This window comes from Cherax quadricarinatus, chromosome 42, assembly GCF_038502225.1.
Source record: "Cherax quadricarinatus isolate ZL_2023a chromosome 42, ASM3850222v1, whole genome shotgun sequence".
NCBI lineage: Eukaryota > Metazoa > Arthropoda > Malacostraca > Decapoda > Parastacidae > Cherax > Cherax quadricarinatus.
In genome coordinates this window covers 7,570,196-7,590,195 of record NC_091333.1, presented here as the reverse complement: position 1 = coordinate 7,590,195, position 20,000 = coordinate 7,570,196, and the positions used below count along the sequence as shown (strand labels likewise).

Genomic DNA, 20,000 nt, shown 5'->3' with positions numbered 1-20,000 from the left:
AGAGAGGCAGGTAGATACTGGTGGGTAGACAGGCAGGTAGATACTGGTGGGTAGACAGGCAGGTAGATACTGGTGGGTAGACAGGCAGGTAGATACTGGTGGGTAGACAGGCAGGTAGATACTGGTGGGTAGACAGGCAGGTAGATACTGGTGGGTAGACAGGCAGGTAGATACTGGATACTGGTGGGTAGACAGGCAGGTAGATACTGGTGGGTAGACAGGCAGGTAGATACTGGTGGGTAGACAGGCAGGTAGATACTGGTGGGTAGACAGGCAGGTAGATACTGGTGGGTAGACAGGCAGGTAGATACTGGTGGGTAGACAGGCAGGTAGATACTGGTGGGTAGACTGGCAGGTAGATACTGGTGGGTAGACTGGCAGGTAGATACTGGTGGGTAGACAGGCAGGTAGATACTGGTGGGTAGACAGTCTAGTATATGATAGTACTCCAGTCTTGTGAAAGTCAGATCACAGATACACACACACACACACACACACATACACACACACACACACACACACACACACACACACACACACACACACACACACACACACACACACACACACACACACACACACACACACACACACACACACACACACACACACACACACACGCTGGGGTTTGGTTTATGTCTGTGTGATTGTTTCTAAGGTCGTCGTGAGGGTCGCTAAACATGGGAATTTGTCGTAATTTGAGTCTAGGTAATGTCGTGTCACGTCTGGCTGTCGGTGTCAGCTAAGTAATGCTTCTCCCTGGCATATATCTCAGCTACAGTTAGCTGTAAGCTAGATTTGTAGCTTAGTGGCGTTTTATACGCCTGTGTGGAGTCACGCAAGTGTATATTGTGTGTGTGTGTGTGTGTGTGTGTGTGTGTGATTTTGTCTCTGTCTGTCTGTTTGTGTGTGTGTCTGTCTGTGTTTGTGTTTGTGCGCAAGCGCACGTTCCCCTGACCTACCTTGACCTGCACCACTAATCTCCGACCTTAACTTTCGTACCTACTCTTGAAGTTATGTAACCTCTCTACCGCCCTGAGACTAAATAAGTACTTCCTAACATCTCTGTGAACCACTTTGCAGCTTGAAATTCAACATGTCACTCAATATTTCAGGTCCACCACACTTCACTCAGTTCAAGATTGCTTCATTAATTCCTCCTAATACTTTCTATGTCGTTATCATGTCTCCCTTTGTCCTCTCCAACAAGGTCGTCAGGTTCAGTTCCGTGAACTTCATCTTGATAGTCTGTCTTATACACACACACACACACACACACACACACACACACACACACACACACACACACACACACACACACACACACACACATGCGTGACTGGGTCTTAGTCTTACGTGTAATATTTTAGCACTGTACCAGGACCTCATTAGAGCAGTCCAAACACGGCCTTGTTGGAGCCTTGCTGGTGTTCTTGTAACTTATTGACACTGCTGCCACTACTACCACTACCACTACTACCACCACTACCACTACTACCACCACTACCACTACTACCACCACTACCACTACTACCACCACTACCACTACTACCACCACTACCACTACTGCTTCCACCACTACCACTACCACCACCATCACCACTACTACCACCACCACCATCTCAACCACCACTACTACCACCATTACCACCTCCACTACCACCACTACTACCTCCACTACCACCACAACTACCTCAACTATCACTCTTACTTCCCATAATATATTTATTCCACTGATGACACTCGCCACTGATGTACGACCAGGTATATATCTGTGTAAATACCCCAAGAGGGGTATACCTCTGTGTAAGTACCCCGAGAGGTGTATACTTCTGTGCATATACCTCAGTGTATACTCACACTAAGAGGTTCATATCTCGAAGTATATATACACTAAAAGGTGTATATCTCTCAGTGTATACACACACGAAGAAGTGTATATCTCCCAGTGTATATTAGTCAAGAGGTGTATATCTCTAGGTGTATAAACACCGAGAATATAATTTATACTCTGTCTCAGGCATTAAAGTATTCTTGACTGACAGGAACAAGAGAGATGATATCTTAATGACTGATGGTTGAGCTGATGGGCTTTCAACGTCATACAGCAGCTGATGTCGCTCTTACACGCTTCTGTTTCAGATTAATACTTCGGCCGTTTCCCACCAAGGCAGGGTGGCCCGAAAAAGAAAAACTTTCATCATCATTCACTCCTTCACTGTCTTGCCAGAGGCGCGCTTACACTACAGTTATAAAACTGCAACATTAACTTCAGAATGCAGACACTGTACTTCCCATCTCCAGGACTCTAGTCCGACCTGCCGGTTTCCCAGAATCAAGTCCTGAACACCATTTGTCTCCATTCGCTCCTATCTAACACACTCACGCGCGCTTGCTGGAAGTCCAAGCCCCCCAGCACACAAAACCTCCTTTACCCCCTCCCTCCAACCTTTCCTAGGCCGACCCTTACCTCGCCTTCCCTCCACTACAGATTTATACACTCTTCCTCTCTACATTTCCAAACCATCTCAACAACCCCTCCTGCACCTCCTCCTAATCTCCAAACTACGGATTCTCTGCATTATATTCACACCACACATTGCCCTCAGACATGACATCTCCACTGCCTCCAGCCTTCTCCTTGTTGCAACATTCACCACCCATACCTCACACCCATGCATTCACACTCATACATTCCCCTCTTTGTTTTCATGGATAAAGTTCTTTGTCCAGACTCCTCAGTGCATCACTCATCTTTTTTCCTCGTCATTTCTATTATTTACCTCATCTTTCATAAACTCATCTGCTGACACGTCCACTCTTAAATATCTGAATACATTCACCTCCTCCACACTCTCTCCCTCCAATCTGATATCCAATCTTCCGTTACTTATTTTTTTGTTATCCTCATAACCTTACTCTTTCCTATATTCACTTTTAATTTCCTTCTTTTACATACCCTACCAAACTCATCAACCAACCTCTGCAACTTCTCTTGAGAATATCCCAAAAGCACAGTGTCATCAGCAAAGAGCAACTGTGACAGCTCCCTGTTTTTGTTAGATTCTTCATCTTTTAATCCCACACGTCTTGCCAACACCCGAGCATTCATTTCTCTTACAACCCCATCTATAAATATATTGAACAGCCATGGTGACATCACACATCCCTGTCTAAGGCCTACTTTTGCTGGGATATAATTTCACTCTCGCCTACATACTCTAACCTCACTATCCTTTCAATAACCTACCTCCTATTCCATACATTTGCAACATCTGTCACATTGCCCCCCTATCCACCCTGTTATACGCCTTCTCCGAAATCCATAAATGCCACAAAAACCTCTTTACCCTTCTCTAAATACTGTTCACCTATATGTTTCACTGCAAATACTTGGTCTACACCCCCCCCCCAATATTATTATTATTTATCAAATTCGGAAGAGAGCTGACGACACTGATAATTGTGGAGCACTGTGTCGAGGAACATATGGAAGAAAACGCAAGACAACACCTCACGATGACAAGGTTATCATAAGAAATAGTGTGAAGGATCCCAAGAAAACCAACAAAGATCTACAGAAAGAGTTGGCTTCAGCTGGTGTGAATGTTGGACGACAGATGAATGGAGAAAAGTTATATTTTCAAATGAGGCACATTTTGTAGAATTTGGGTACAGATCAGTGGTAGTCAGACGGAGCAAAGGCGAACCTCTTCTTAACAGACACACTCAACAGTCACCAAAATACCCACCTAAGAAGATGTTTTGGGGTGGTTTTACTGGACGGCTTGTTATTGTTCAAGTAACGATGAACAGTGACTAATACATGGTAATCCTGGCAACTCATTTCCTTCCCATTGTGGATACACTTTCCAGATGGAGAAGGCATTTTCCAACAGACTCTTGTTCCATCCTACACTTCCAGAAAAATACTAATATTCATAGAAGAGAATGGGCTAAGCGTTCGAAATTAGCCTGGAAATTCTCCTGACCTCACCCAGCTGAGAATCTCTGGGCAATAACGAAACTCAGGATCGCGAAACAGGACTGTTCAGCTGTGGAAAAGCTAATTACTGCTATTATTAGGACCTGGTGCCACGACGAAGAACTTGCCAAAATGTGTTCAACATTGGTCGATTCTATGCCAAAGTGTGTAGCAATACTTACAAAAGCAAAGGGCAGTCATACCTCTTATTAAATCAATTATCCGTCACATTATTGACGTGTATTTTTCAATACACATTAATTTTCCAAATAAATGTCTTATTTCATGACTGACCCGGTTAAAGTGGACACTGCTGAATATGTCGTGAGGAGCACAACCCACACCAGTGTAAGGAAACAATACACAATCATACAACACATGTATGCAAAATATATGAATCAGTCAAAATGGGCGAAATAACATCAGAAGTGGGCGAAATGTGGAAACAATGTTGAGAGAGGGGCTTACGACTTTGTAAATGGTCCAAGTCGGACCGAAACGTCGTCGTAAGTTCCTCTCCTCTATGTGTAGGTTATGTTTGTGTATTGTTCCAGTCACGGTATTGTGCCTTTTTGTTATTGGTGTTGAAAACTGCCAAACACGACTCTCAGTGTCTTCCTCCCATTCGCTGCCCTCCATCCCATCTCCTGTCTCTCTCTCTCTCTCTCTCTTTCTCTCTCTCTCTCTCTCTCTCTCTCTCTCTCTCTCTCTCTCTCTGTCTCTCTCTCTCTCTCTCTTTCTCTCTCTCTCATCAGTAAATACCCACCCCCCTATACTCCATCAATCCCTTCCTCTCCTCTCCCACACTCCTCCCTCACCCTTCCTGCCACTCTCCCTCGCTAATGTAACAGCATCAAGATCAATCAGTCACAGTGCCTAAATAAAAAGAACATTATGTATCTATATATATATATATATATATATATATATATATATATATATATATATATATATATATACATATATATATGGAAAGTAAGTAGATTTGATCCATGGAAGGGAAGCTCCAGTTCCTGGAATCAAGAACCTTTTCACCAGCATCAAGGGACAACCCCCCCCTCTCCCCACGTCCTCTTCCCCCTGGGTCACGTGACTACAATAACCTCACATCCCAGGATTCTTGGAATGCCACATGTGTAATGACATGTGTGTGGCCAGGCGTCTCATTTCTACACGTCACTCATTTCCACCTGTCATTCATTTTCGACTGTCATTTATTTCCAGCTGTCATTTATTTCCAGCTGTCATTTATTTCTAGCTGTCATTTATTTTCGACTGTCATTCATTTCCAGCTGTCATTCATTTTCGGCTGTCATTTATTTCCACGTGTCATTCATCTCCATCTGTCATTCATTACCACCTGTCATTCATTTCCAGCTGTCATTCATGTCCAGCTGTCATTCATTTCCAACTGTCATTCATTTCCAGCTGTCATTCATATCCAGCTGCCATTCTTTTCCAGCTGTCATTCATTTCCAACTGTAATTCATTTCCAGCTGTCATTCATGTCCAACTGTCATTCATTTCCAGCTGTCATTCATTTCCAGCTATCATTAATTTCCAGCTGTCATTTATTTCCAGCTGTCATTCACTTCCAGCTGTCATTCATTTCCAGCTGTGATTAATTTCCATCTGTCATTCATGTCCAGCAGTCATTCATTTCCAGCTGTCATTCATTTCCAGCTGTCATTCATGTCCAGCTGTCATTCATTTCCAGCTGACTTTCATGTCCAGCTGTCATTCATTTCCAGCTATCATTAATTTCCAGCTGTCATTCATTTCCAGCTGTCATTCATGTCCAGATGTCATTCATTTCCAGCTGTCATTAATTTCCAGCTGTCATTCATTTTCGGCTGTCATTCATTTCCAGCTGTCATTCATGTCCAGCTGTCATTCATTTCCAGCTGTCATTCATTTCCAGCTGTCATTCATTTCCAGCTGTCATTCATTTCCAGCTGTCATTCATTTCCAGCTGCCATTCATGTCCAGCTGTCATTCATTTCCAGCTGTCATTCATGTCCAGCTGTCATTCATTTCCAGCTGTCATTCATGTCCAGCTCTCATTCATTTCCATCTGTCATTCATTTCCAGCTGTCATGTCCAGCTGTCATTCATGTCCAGCTGTCATTCATGTCCAGCTGTCATTCATGTCCAGCTGTCATTCATTTCCAGCTGTCATTCATTTCCAGCTGTCATTCATTTCCAGCTGTCATTCATGTCCAGCTGTCATTCATTTCCAGCTGTCATTTATATCCAGCTGTCATTCATGTCCAGCTGTCATTCATTTCCAGCTGTCACTCATGTCCAGCTGTCATTCATTTCCAGCTGTCATTCATGTCCAACTGTCATTCATGTCCTGCTGTCATTCGTGTCCAGCTGTCATTCATGTCCAGCTGTCATTCATGTCCAGCTGTCATTCATTTCCAGCTACCATTCATGTCCAGCTGTCATTCATTTCCAGCTGTCATTCATTTCCAGCTGCCATTCATGTCCAGCTGTCATTCATTTCCAGCTGTCATTCATTTCCAGCTGTCATTCATGTCCAGCTGTCATTCATTTCCAGCTGTCATTCATGTCCAGCTGTCATTCATTTCCAGCTGTCATTCATTTCCAGCTGTCATTCATGTCCAGCTGCCATTCATGTCCAGCTGTCATTCATTTCCAGCTGCCATTCATGTCCAGCTGTCATTCATTTCCAGCTGTCATTCATGTCCAACTGTCATTCATGTCCAGCTGTCATTCATGTCCAGCTGTCATTCATGTCCAGCTGTCATTCATTTCCAGCTGTCATTTATTTCCAGCTGTCATTCATGTCCAACTGTCATTCATGTCCAGCTGTCAGTCATGTCCAGCTGTCATTCATGTCTAGCTGTCATTCATTTCCAGCTGTCATTCATTTCCAGCTGTCATTCATGTCCAACTCATTCATGTCCAGCTGTCAGTCATGTCCAGCTGTCATTCATGTCCACACGTCACCTCATCCTAAGTTAAATTCCTTTTCATGTTACTACTACTACTAATACTACTCCTACGATTGCTACTAAAACTGCTGCTACTGCAAATGCTGCTGCTACTACTACTACTACTACTACTACTACTACTACTACTACTACTACAAATACCACCCACTACCACCACCAGTACCACTGCCACCACCACCACCACCACCAACACCACTACCACCACCATCACCTACCACCATCACCTGCCACCACCACCATCACCTACCACCACGTACCACCACCACCACCACCAACACCACTACCACCACTACCACCACCATCACCTAATACCACTCACCACCAACACCACCACCATCACCTACCACCACCTACCACCACCTACCACCACCTACCACCACCACCACCTTCACCTTCCACCACCCACCACACCACCAACACCACCACCATCACCTACCACAACGTACCACCACCACCACCACCACCACCTAACACCACCTACCACCACCACCACCACCACCTAACACCACCTACCACCACCACCACCACCACCACGTACCACCACCACCACCACCACCATCACCACCTAACACCACCTACCACCACCACCACCTACCACCACCACCACCACCACCACCACCTACCACCACCACCACCACCACCTACCACCACCACCACCACCACCCACCACCACCACCCACCACCACCCCCACCACCACCCACCACCATCATCCACCACCACCAGTGGAATCCCACTCAGCACTGAAAATCCCCCTCAGACACGCAACTACTACCCTCCCCAACCTGGCCAGGGTCGTGAGTAAGAGTCTTCAACCGGGCAGTAATCAGGTCCAGGACTAACCCTTACTCATAACTCGACTCACCAGGCCCTTCATCTGCCTCATAATCCAGGGATCAGATTCAATTAAGGGCTCGCCCAGGGAGTTTGAGTAAGGGATACGACTGGGTTTTCACAGCTCGTATCTGCCCGCCTCTCACTTCCGAATTTCCCGACGCACGCGATCGCGACCTCATGTATCCGCGAATGCCCTCTGTTTTACGACGCGACATTCCCGCGAATATCTAGTTTTTTGCTTGTGTTTTAAAGCGATCTTGCTTAATACAGAGGATTACAACGTTAGCGAATACTTATACACACCTGTGTGTGTGTGTATGCGTTGTCAAACATTGTATTTTGTACCTTATGAACTCGAGTATAACACTTTCAAGCGATATACTCGTGTGAATACGTTGTGTGACACTGAGTTGCGCCACTCTGTGTATACAGTGATACATGCCACGCTGTGTATACAGTGATACATGCCACTCTGTGTATACAGTGATACATGCCACTCTGTGTATACAGTGATACATGCCACGCTGTGTATACAGTGATACATGCCACGCTGTGTATACAGTGATACATGCCACTCTGTGTATACAGTGATACATGCCACGCTGTGTATACAGTGATACATGCCACTCTGTGTATACAGTGATACATGCCACTCTGTGTATACAGTGATACATGCCACTCTGTGTATACAGTGAGTAATACATGCCACTGTGTATACAGTGATACATGCCACGCTGTGTATACAGTGATACATGCCACTCTGTGTATACAGTGATACATGCCACGCTGTGTATACAGTGATACATGCCACTCTGTGTATACAGTGAGTAATACATGCCACTATGTGCATACAGTGATACATGCCACTCTGTGTATACAGTGAGTGATACATGCCACTATGTGCATACAGTGATACATGCCACTCTGTGTATACAGTGAGTGATACATGCCACTATGTGCATACAGTGATACATGCCACTCTGTGTATACAGTGAGTAATACATGCCACTATGTGCATACAGTGATACATGCCACTCTGGGTATACAGTGAGTGATACATGCCACTATGTGCATACAGTGATACATGCCACTCTGTGTATACAGTGAGTAATACATGCCACTGTGTATACAGTGATACATGCCACCCTGTGTATACAGTGATACATGCCACTGTGTATACAGTGATACATGCCACCCTGTGTATACAGTGATACATGCCACCCTGTGTATACACTAATACATGCTACTATGTGTATACAGTGATACATGTCATTCTGTGTATACAGTGAGTGATACATGCCACTCTGTGTATACAGTGAGTAATACATGCCACTGTGTATACAGTGATACATGCCACCCTGTGTATACACTAATACATGCTACTCTGTGTATACAGTGATACATGCCATTCTGTGTATACAGTGAGTGATACATGCTACTCTGTGTATACAGTGATACATGCCATTCTGTGTATACAGTGAGTGATACATGCTACTCTGTGTATACAGTGATACATGCCATTCTGTGTATACAGTGAGTGATACATGCCACTCTGTGTATACAGTGATACATGCCACTCTGTGTATACAGTGATACATGCCACTCTGTGTATACAGTGATACATGCCATTCTGTGTATACAGTGAGTGATACATGCCACTCTGTGTATACAGTGATACATGCCACTCTGTGTATACAGTGATACATGCCATTCTGTGTATACAGTGAGTGATACATGCCACTGTGTATACAGTGATACATGCCACCCTGTGTATACAGTGATACATGCCACTCTGTGTATACAGTGATACATGCCACTCTGTGTATACAGTGATACATGCCACTCTGTGTATACAGTGATACATGCCACTCTGTGTATACAGTGATACATGCCACTCTGTGTATACAGTGATACATGCCACCCTGTGTATACACTAATACATGCCACTCTGTGTATACAGTGATACATGCCACTCTGTGTATACAGTGATACATGCCACTCTGTGTATACAGTGATACATGCCACTCTGTGTATACAGTGATACATGCCACTCTGTGTATACAGTGATACATGCCACTCTGTGTATACAGTGAGTGATACATGCCACTGTGTATACAGTGATACATGCCACTCTGTGTATACAGTGATACATGCCACTCTGTGTATACAGTGATACATGCCACTCTGTGTATACAGTGATACATGCCACTCTGTGTATACAGTGATACATGCCACTCTGTGTATACACTAATACATGCTACTCTGTGTATACAGTGTTACATGTCACTCTGTGTATACAGTGATACATGACTCTCTGTGTATACAGTGATACATGCCACTCTGTGTATACAGTGATACATGCCACTCTGTGTATATACAATGAGACACACACACCTCTGGGTATTTACACAATAATAATGATACCCACCACTCGGTGTATATACATTACTATACATACCACTCGGTGTATATACATTATACATACTACTAGGTGGCTGGTTAACTGGGTTTAAAGCCTATCTACTACACTAGGGTCATTAAGGCTGCATGTCACCTGTTCACCACCAGACAAGAATACTCTTAGTGTATATACACAGAGAGATATACACTTCTCGGTATATACAACGTGTTGTGCATACACTGAGAGATACAAACCACTCAACAAACACACGAACAACGCAACAAATCGCAAAGAAATTCATTTCTCGTTAAATCTTATTAAAATAATTCGACCATGCTATGCTGCCCAAAATGTACACAATACATACAGTTTTTTTTAATAAATATGCAAAAGCTACATTACATTTTTTTGTCAATTATTCGCAATTGACAAAAAAAAAAATCGTGGATGTGGGTAATATTTAGAATTCTCTAAAATTATTTTGGGAAGTAGGATCGAGCCTCAAACCCTGATTTTTTTTCTTGTGCCGAAGGATCCACAAGGGTTTAGCGCTTCACAGTGTCCATAATAATAATAACACTAATAATAATAATAATAATAATAATAATAATAATTATTATTATTATTATTATTATTATTATTATTAATATTATTATTATTATGATTATTATTATCATTATTTTAAGGTGATTTTTTCAATAAATTTCGCTAATAAACTATCATATTAATAATGGAATAAGACACATGATAACAAAGGAAAAGACACATGTGCAACACTTGGGTATCTTCATTGATGAAGAGTATCGCCAGCGCAGCAGGCTTGTTCAGTCGAATATAACACTGGAGAGAAGAGTAGTAGTTCTGATCTTATCAGTCCCTCAGCCATGACTGGGGGTGGTCAGTCCCTCATCCCTGACGCGGGGGCGTGCAGCTAGGCCTTATAGGCTGAAGCACAAGGAAGGTGCAGCATCTGGGGGTGAGGTCACAGGTGAGTGTGGCCCGTTGGTGGAAGCAGGTCAGGTTGAATAGTTGCTAGGTAAAGGTGTTGTGTAAGGTATGTTGTACCGAGGGACCTTGTGTTGTTGCTGCTGTGTTGAGGGACTCACCACCTTCTGTCAGAGTTGAGGGACTCACCACCTTCTGTCAGAGTTGAGGGACTCACCACCTTCTGTCAGAGTTGAGGGACTCACCACCTTCTGTCAGAGTTGAGGGACTCACCGCCTGCCAGAGTTGAGGGACTCACCACCTTCTGTCAGAGTTGAGGGACTCACCACCTTCTGTCAGAGTTGAGGGACTCACCACCTTCTGTCAGAGTTGAGGGACTCACCACCTTCTGTCAGAGTTGAGGGACTCACCACCTTCTGTCAGAGTTGAGGGACTCACCACCTTCTGTCAGAGTTGAGGGACTCACCACCTTCTGTCAGAGTTGAAGGGACTCACCACCTTCTGTCAGAGTTGAGGGACTCACCACCTTCTGTCAGGGTTGAGGGACTCACCACCTTCTGTCAGAGTTGAGGGACTCACCACCTTCTGTTAGAGTTGAGGGACTCACCGCCTGCCAGAGTTGAGGGACTCACCACCTTCTGTCAGAGTTGAGGGACTCACCACCTTCTGTCAGAGTTGAGGGACTCACCGCCTGCCAGAGTTGAGGGACTCACCACCTTCTGTCAGAGTTGAGGGACTCACCACCTTCTGTCAGTGTTGAGGGACTCACCGCCTGCCAGAGTTGAGGGACTCACCACCTTCTGTCAGAGTTGAGGGACTCACCACCTTCTGTCAGTGTTGAGGGACTCACCGCCTGCCAGAGTTGAGGGACTCACCACCTTCTGTCAGAGTTGAGGGACTCACCACCTTCTATCAGAGTTGAGGGACTCACCACCTTCTGTCAGAGTTGAAGGGCTCACCACCTTCTGTCAGAGTTGAGGGACTCACCACCTTCTGTCAGTGTTGAGGGACTCACCGCCTGCCAGAGTTGAGAGACTCACCACCTTCTGTCAGAGTTGAGGGACTCACCACCTTCTGTCAGTGTTGATGAGGACTCACCGCCTGCCAGAGTTGAGGGACTCACCACCTTCTGTCAGAGTTGAGGGGACTCACCCACTTCTGTCAGTGTTGAGGGACTCACCGCCTGCCAGAGTTGAGGGGACTCACCACCCTTCTGTCAGAGTTGAGGGACTCACCACCTTCTATCAGAGTTGAGGGACTCACACACCTTCTGTCAGGGAGGGCTCACCACCTTCTGTCAGAGAGACTCACCACCTTCTGAGGGGACTCACCACCTTCTGTCAGTTGAATGGTCTGTCAGAGTTGAATACTCACCACCTTCTGTCAGAGTTGAGACTCACAACCTTCTGTCAGAGTTGAGGGACTCACCACCTTCTGTCAGAGTTGAGGGACTCACCGCCTGCCAGAGTTGAGGGACTCACCACCTTGTCAGAGTTGAGGGACTCACCACCTTCTGTCAGAGTTGAAGGGACTCACCACCTTCTGTCAGAGTTGAGGGACTCACCACCTTCTGTCAGAGTTGAGGGACTCACCACCTTCTGTCAGAGTTGAGGGACTCACCACCTTCTGTCAGAGTTGAGGGACTCACCACCTTCTGTCAGAGTTGAGGGACTCACCACCTTCTGTCAGAGTTGAGGAACTCATCACCTTCTGTCAGAGTTGAGGGACTCACCAGCTTCTGTCAGAGTTGAAGGGACTCACCACCTTCTGTCAGAGTTGAATGGCTCACCACCTTCTGTCAGAGTTGAGGGACTCACCACCTTCTGTCAGAGCTGAGGAACTCACCACCTTCTGTCAGAGTTGAGGGACTCACCACCTTCTGTCAGAGTTGAAGGGACTCATCACCTTCTGTCAGAGTTGAGGGACTCACCAGCTTCTGTCAGAGTTGAAGGGACTCACCACCTTCTGTCAGAGTTGAGGGACTCACCACCTTCTGTCAGAGTTGAGGGACTCACCACCTTCTGTCAGAGTTGAGGGACTCACCACCTTCTGTCAGAGTTGAGGGACTCACCACCTTCTGTCAGAGTTGAGGGACTCACCACCTTCTGTCAGGGTTGAGTTGAGGGACTCACCACCTTCTGTGAGTTGAGGGACTCACCACCTTCTGTCAGAGTTGAGGGACTCACCACCTTCTGTCAGAGTTGAGGGACTCACCACCTTCTGTCAGAGTTGAGGGACTCACCACCTTCTGTCAGAGTTGAGGGACTCACCACCTTCTGTCGTTGAGGGACTCACCAGTTGAGGGACTCTCAAACTTCTGTCAGAGTTGAGGGACTCACCACCTTCTGTCAGGGTTGAGGGACTCACCACCTTCTGTCAGAGTTGAGGGACTCACCACCTTCTGTCAGAGTTGAGGGACTCACCACCTTCTGTCAGAGTTGAGGGACTCACCACCTTCTGTCAGAGTTGAGGGACTCACCACCTTCTGTCAGAGTTGAATGGCTCACCACCTTCTGTCAGAGTTGAGGGACTCACCACCTGTCAGAGTTGAGGGACTCACCACCTTCTGTCAGAGCTGAGGAACTCACCACCTTCTGTCAGAGTTGAGGGACTCACCACCTTCTGTCAGAGTTGAAGGGACTCATCACCTTCTGTCAGAGTTGAGGGACTCACTACCTTCTGTCAGAGTTGAGGGACTCACCACCTTCTGTCAGAGTTGAGGGACTCACCACCTTCTGTCAGAGTTGAGGGACTCACCACCTTCTGTCAGAGTTGAGGGACTCACCACCTTCTGTCAGAGTTGAGGGACTCACCACCTTCTGTCAGAGTTGAGGGACTCACCACCTTCTGTCAGAGTTGAGGGACTCACCACCTTCTGTCAGAGTTGAGGGACTCACCACCTTCTGTCAGAGTTGAGGGACTCACCACCTTCTGTCAGAGTTGAGGGACTCACCACCTTCTGTCAGAGTTGAGGGACTCACCACCTTCTGTCAGAGTTGAGGGACTCACCACCTTCTGTCAGCGTTGAGGGACTCACCACCTTCTGTCAGAGTTGAGGGACTCACCACCTTCTGTCAGAGTTGAGGGACTCACCACCTTCTGTCAGAGTTTAGGAACTCACCACCTCCTGTCAGAGTTTAGGGACTCACCACCTTCTGTCAGAGTTGAGGGACTCACCACCTTCTGTCAGAGTTGAGGGACTCACCACCTTCTGTCAGAGTTGAGGGACTCACCACCTTCTGTCAGCGTTGAGGGACTCACCACCTTCTGTCAGAGTTGAGGGACTCACCACCTTCTGTCAGAGTTGAGGGACTCACCACCTTCTGTCAGAGTTTAGGGACTCACCACCTCCTGTCAGAGTTGAGGGACTCACCACCTTCTGTCAGAGTTGAGGGACTCACCACCTTCTGTCAGAGTTGAGGGACTCAACACCTTCTGTCAGAGTTGAGGGACTCACCACCTTCTGTCAGAGTTGAGGGACTCACCACCTTCTGTCAGAGTTGAGGGACTCACCACCTGCCAGAGTTGAGGGACTGACCGTCTCGAAATCACATGGATATGAATATCTCTCTCTCTCTCTCTCTCTCTCTCTCTCTCTCTCTCTCTCTCTCTCTCTCTCTCTCTCTCTCTCCTGTCTCTTCTTCCTTACCTCTCTCTCTTCCTCCATCTTCTTTGTTTGCTCACACCATGCATCCTCTCCCTCCCTCCCTCCCTCCCTCCCTCCCTCCCTCCCTCCCTCTTACTCTTCCCTCCGCTCTCCTCCTCTCCCCTTCCTTCCCCTCCCCTACAATCCCTCCCCTCCTTCACTCCCCTCTCTGGATAGAAGACCAGACAATTGCAAATAAACATATCCATTTACCAACATGGTGAGGGGAAAACCCCCTTACCCTTATCCCCTCTCCCTCCCCTCCCACCCCCCTCCCTTCCCTCTCCCTCCCCTCCCTCCCCCTCCCCTCCCTCCACGAACAGCGTCTCCTCATTTCAATAATATTTCTATATTTTTGCTGGCTATCGCCCGCCAGGGGAATATTCTTCGCCGCCATTTAATAGCAACCCAAAAAATTTTGGGGGGAGTAATACTCTGAGAAAATAAATATTTACGACTGAGAAGTACTTTATGAAGACAAAAAGAAATTAGTTTATATTTTTGTATATATATATATATATATATATATATATATATATATATATATATATATATATATATATATATATATATATATATATATTAACAATATATTCAATCGTGGTGTATAGAACAGTGTATTGACACAGATATACACAAGGGCCGAGGATCATACAAGGATCATACAAGGATCATACAAGGATCATTCAAGGATCATACAAGGATCATACAAGGATCATACAAGGATCATACAAGGATCATACAAGGATCATACAAGGATCATACATGGATCATACAAGGATCATACAAGGATCATACAAGGATCATACAAGGATCATACAAGGATCATACAAGGATCATACAAGGATCATACAAGGATCATACAAGGATCATACAAGGATCATACAAGGATCATACAAGGATCATACAAGGATCATACAAGGATCATACAAGGATCATACAAGGATCATACAAGGATCATACAAGGATCATACAAGGATCATACAAGGATCATACAAGGATCATACAAGGATCATACAAGGATCATACAAGGATCATACAAGGATCATACAAGGATCATACAAGGATCATACAAGGATCATACAAGGATCATACAAGGATCATACAAGGATCATACAAGGATCATACAAGGATCATACAAGGATCATTCAAGGATCATACAAGGATCATACAAGGATCATACAAGGATCATACAAGGATCATACGAGGATCATACAAGGATCATACAAGGATCATACAAGGATCATACAAGGATCATACGAGGATCATACGAGGATCATACAAGGATCATACAAGGATCATACAAGGATCATACAAGGATCATACAAGGATCATACAAGGATCATACAAGGATCATACAAGGATCATACGAGGATCATACGAGGATCATACAAGGATCATACAAGGATCATACAAGGATCATACAAGGATCATACAAGGATCATACAAGGATCATACAAGGATCATACATGGATCATACAAGGATCATACAAGGATCATACAAGGATCATACAAGGATCATACAAGGATCATACAAGGATCATACAAGGATCATACAAGGATCATACAAGGATCATACAAGGATCATACAAGGATCATACAAGGATCATACAAGGATCATACAAGGATCATACAAGGATCATACAAGGATCATACAAGGATCATACAAGGATCATACAAGGATCATACAAGGATCATACAAGGATCATTCAAGGATCATACAAGGATCATACAAGGATCATACAAGGATCATACAAGGATCATACAAGGATCATACTAGGATCATACAAGGATCATACAAGGATCATACAAGGATCATACAAGGATCATACAAGGATCATACAAGGATCATACACGATGTACAAAACTCGCTCCAGGTTTTTTTTTTAATGAGACTTTTGAAAAAATATGTGAAATGTATTTTAAAAATCGTATGTTTTTTTTTTTACGTTTTGTTCCCACGGTGTGTGTGTGTGTGTGTGTGTGTGTGTGTGTGTGTGTGTGTGTGTGTGTGTGTTGTGCGAAGTTCAGGCCGGTTTCTCTCTCTCTCTCTCTTTCTCTCTTATCGAGAGAGAGAGAGAGAGAGAGAGAGAGAGAGAGAGAGAGAGAGAGAGAGAGAGAGAGAGAGAGACCGGCCTGAACTTCGCATAAATGACATGATATCCGATCTTCCTTTATAAAGAGTCAGGCAACCGGATAATAGCGGCTCGGTATAAAGAATTGAACCCCCCTTTAACCTAGGCTTAGTAATTAGGCTCCGATCCTCTCCGCTTCCGTCCGTAATCCTATTGTGGCAGCTGCGCATGTGATCCAAGCCTGTACGAACCATCTTCTCCGAGCTGGCGTGTGTCTTTTGTTTGCGGGGCGCATGTGGAGGATGTTTACTTCCGTGGGAGGATGTAGAGAGAGAGAGAGAGAGAGAGAGAGAGAGAGAGAGAGAGAGAGAGAGAGAGAGAGAGAGAGAGAGAGACGGATAGTACAGTCCTTGGGAGTCCACATTGAGTCTATCTGCTGAGAACTACCTACCTCTGTCTAGATTGAAGACTTTCGTGTATTATATAGGTGTATGAGGCAAGGATAGTAAAGAAGAAGGCTCTCTCCCTATCCTCCTCTTCCGCAGATCACTGCCACCATGAAAAGAGAGGGAAAAAACACACCGTATCTTATTGAAAAAAAATATCGTGGAATTTCCAGGAGAGATGGAAGTAGATAGTTTACTTTGTCTACGACTACCTCTACTTACTTAGTACTGTTACTATCTTAACTACTGATGTTACTATGTTAACTACTGGTGTTACTATCTTAATTACTGGTGTTACTATCATAACTACTAGTGTTACTCCATTGTCACTCACAGAGTTGTGTGTCTACCAGTGGTTCTACAGCTAGTTACCACTAGTTCTACTATGACTATCACAACCACCTAAGTCTTCCATAACTACTACTACTATTAACGTGGTTGGCTCGTTGTCAACTGATCGTCCTGATGCAACTGCTGGAAAAACACTAGGAATCCCATGACTTCATTTTGTCCCAGCGTAGCATCTAGTTGTACCTTGTACTTGAAAAGTGCTTGTCCCACTGTATTGTCTTCCAGCTTACTGCATCAGCGGCTAGTTTGTTCCATTCTACTGTAAAAAAAAATACTTACGTTCGTGTTGCATCTTCTACCACGAAGTTTCATTTCATTGTTTTTAGCTGCGGATTCATTCAGCGCTTTAAATAATTATTCGGGTTTAAGGGAGTCCGAGGGAGTGAAGGAAGGAGAGAGGGAAGGAGGGAGGGAGTGAAGGAAGGAGAGAGGGAGTGTGGGAGGGAGGGAGTGAAGGAAGGAGGGAGGGAGAGAGGGAAGGAGAGAGAGGGAGGGAGTGAAGGAGGAAGGGAGGGAGTCAATCAGAGAGCCCTGACTGGCTGATAGGTTGACGTGAACACAAAGCAGTGTGACTTCTGAGTGACGTGTGGGGAGTAGGAGGTACCCCTGCACTGCTGACCACTGTGTTGTATACTGCTGTCTCCCCCTGCTGCTTCTGCTGCTGCTGCCTCCTGCTGCTGCTGCTTCTGCTGCTGCATCCTGCTGCTGCTTCTGAGTGCTGCTGCTGCTGCTGCTGCTGCTTCTGCGTGCTGCTGCTGCTGCTGCTGCTGCTGCTGCTGCTGCTGCCTCCTGCTGCTGCATGTCAGTGTCAGAAATTCAGAACACTAGTGTTTCTAACTCATGTCAATGTTAGAAATTCCACACACATTCATGTTTCTAACATGTCAGCGTTAGGAATTCCCCACATTCCTGTTTCTAACTCATGTTAGTACTGGAGAACTAAGTTCTCTCTGCTGCTAGAAATGTATGTATGTTAGCTGTTTAATCTGTTACCTGTTAATCTGATAGCCGTTATTTATAACTGTGTTACCTGTTAATCTGTTATCCGTCAACTAGCTTCGCGGATTATCGCTCCCGCGGCCCGGCTCCAGCTCAGTGTATATACATGGGATATACACTACATATATACTTCTGGAGGATATTTGGTTATCATATATGTTGGTTAATGACCCTCTTAGAGAAGTTGTTTTATTTAATTTGCTAATATTACGTCTCATTCTCTCTCTCTCTCTCTCTCTCTCTCTCTCTCTCTCTCTCTCTCTCTCTCTCTCTCTCTCTCTCTCTCTCTCTCACCAGGAAGCAAGGCTCATTTTCACACACACTCTCTCTCTCCCCCACCAGGAAGCAAGGAAACAGCCTTCATCTACGCCGTTACATCAGCTGGGGTGGTACACGCTGTAACCCACGCTTGCTCTTCAGGCAACCTCACAGACTGCTCCTGTGACATGAGTAAACAAGGCCTCTCCACCCCAGAGGGGTGGAAGTGGGGTGGTTGCAGGTATGTCCTCTACCCCAGAGGGGTGGAAGTGGGGTGGTTGCAGGTATGTCCTCTACCCCAGAGGGGTGGAAGTGGGGTGGTTGCAGGTATGTCCTCTACCCCAGAGGGGTGGAAGTGGGGTGGTTGCAAGTATGTCCTCCACCAGCAGTTATGTCCTCTACCCCAGAGGGGTGGAAGTGGGGTGGTTGCAGGTATGTCCTCTACCCCAGAGGGGTGGAAGTGGGGTGGTTGCAGGTATGTCCTCCACCCCAGAGGGGTGGAAGTGGAGTGGTTGCAGTTATGTCCTCCACTCTAGAGGGGTGGAAGTGGGGTGGTTGCAGGTATGTCCTCCACCCCAGAGGGGTGGAAGTGGAGTGGTTGCAGTTATGTCCTCCACCCCAGAGGGGTGGAAGTGGGGTGGTTGCAGGTATGTCCTCTACCCCAGAGGGGTGGAAGTGGGGTGGATGTACATATGTAAGGGCTAACTGCACCTTAGGTTAGGTTAGGCAAAGTTTGTCAGGAGACAGGACCTAAGTGTTTTCCGACTCATCATATGATCCAGCTGTGGGTCATATGATGACCCGCAGCTGGAACTTTTGATCGTCTGACCGAGGACTTCCGCTGGCTTATCTGTCCACCCTTTCAAAAATTAAGGATATAAATTATAGCCACCATTGGGAATACTTCATTAATAACTACACCTTTGTAACTACCTATCAGTAGTTACAGGAGCAGGGTTGTGTTGACGATGTCAGAAAGACTAATAACCCAGCAAACCCCATGAAAGCCATGCAGTGTGGCTTGTTTCCATTGCGGTCCCCCCTTTTTTATGTCCTCTCCAGGATGTCACCCACAACA

The 20,000-nt window shown here is 45.6% G+C and overlaps 1 protein-coding gene across 1 annotated transcript in view; it reads left to right on the top strand.

Annotated features, from left to right (window-relative positions):
* Window positions 1-20,000, top strand: part of LOC128695650 (protein Wnt-16) — a 356,549-nt gene that overhangs the window by 327,799 nt on the left and 8,750 nt on the right. The window contains exon 3 of the mRNA XM_053786403.2: window positions 19,007-19,163. Coding sequence (XP_053642378.2) covers window positions 19,007-19,163 — 157 coding nt within the window. The remainder of the gene's footprint in view (window positions 1-19,006; window positions 19,164-20,000) is intronic.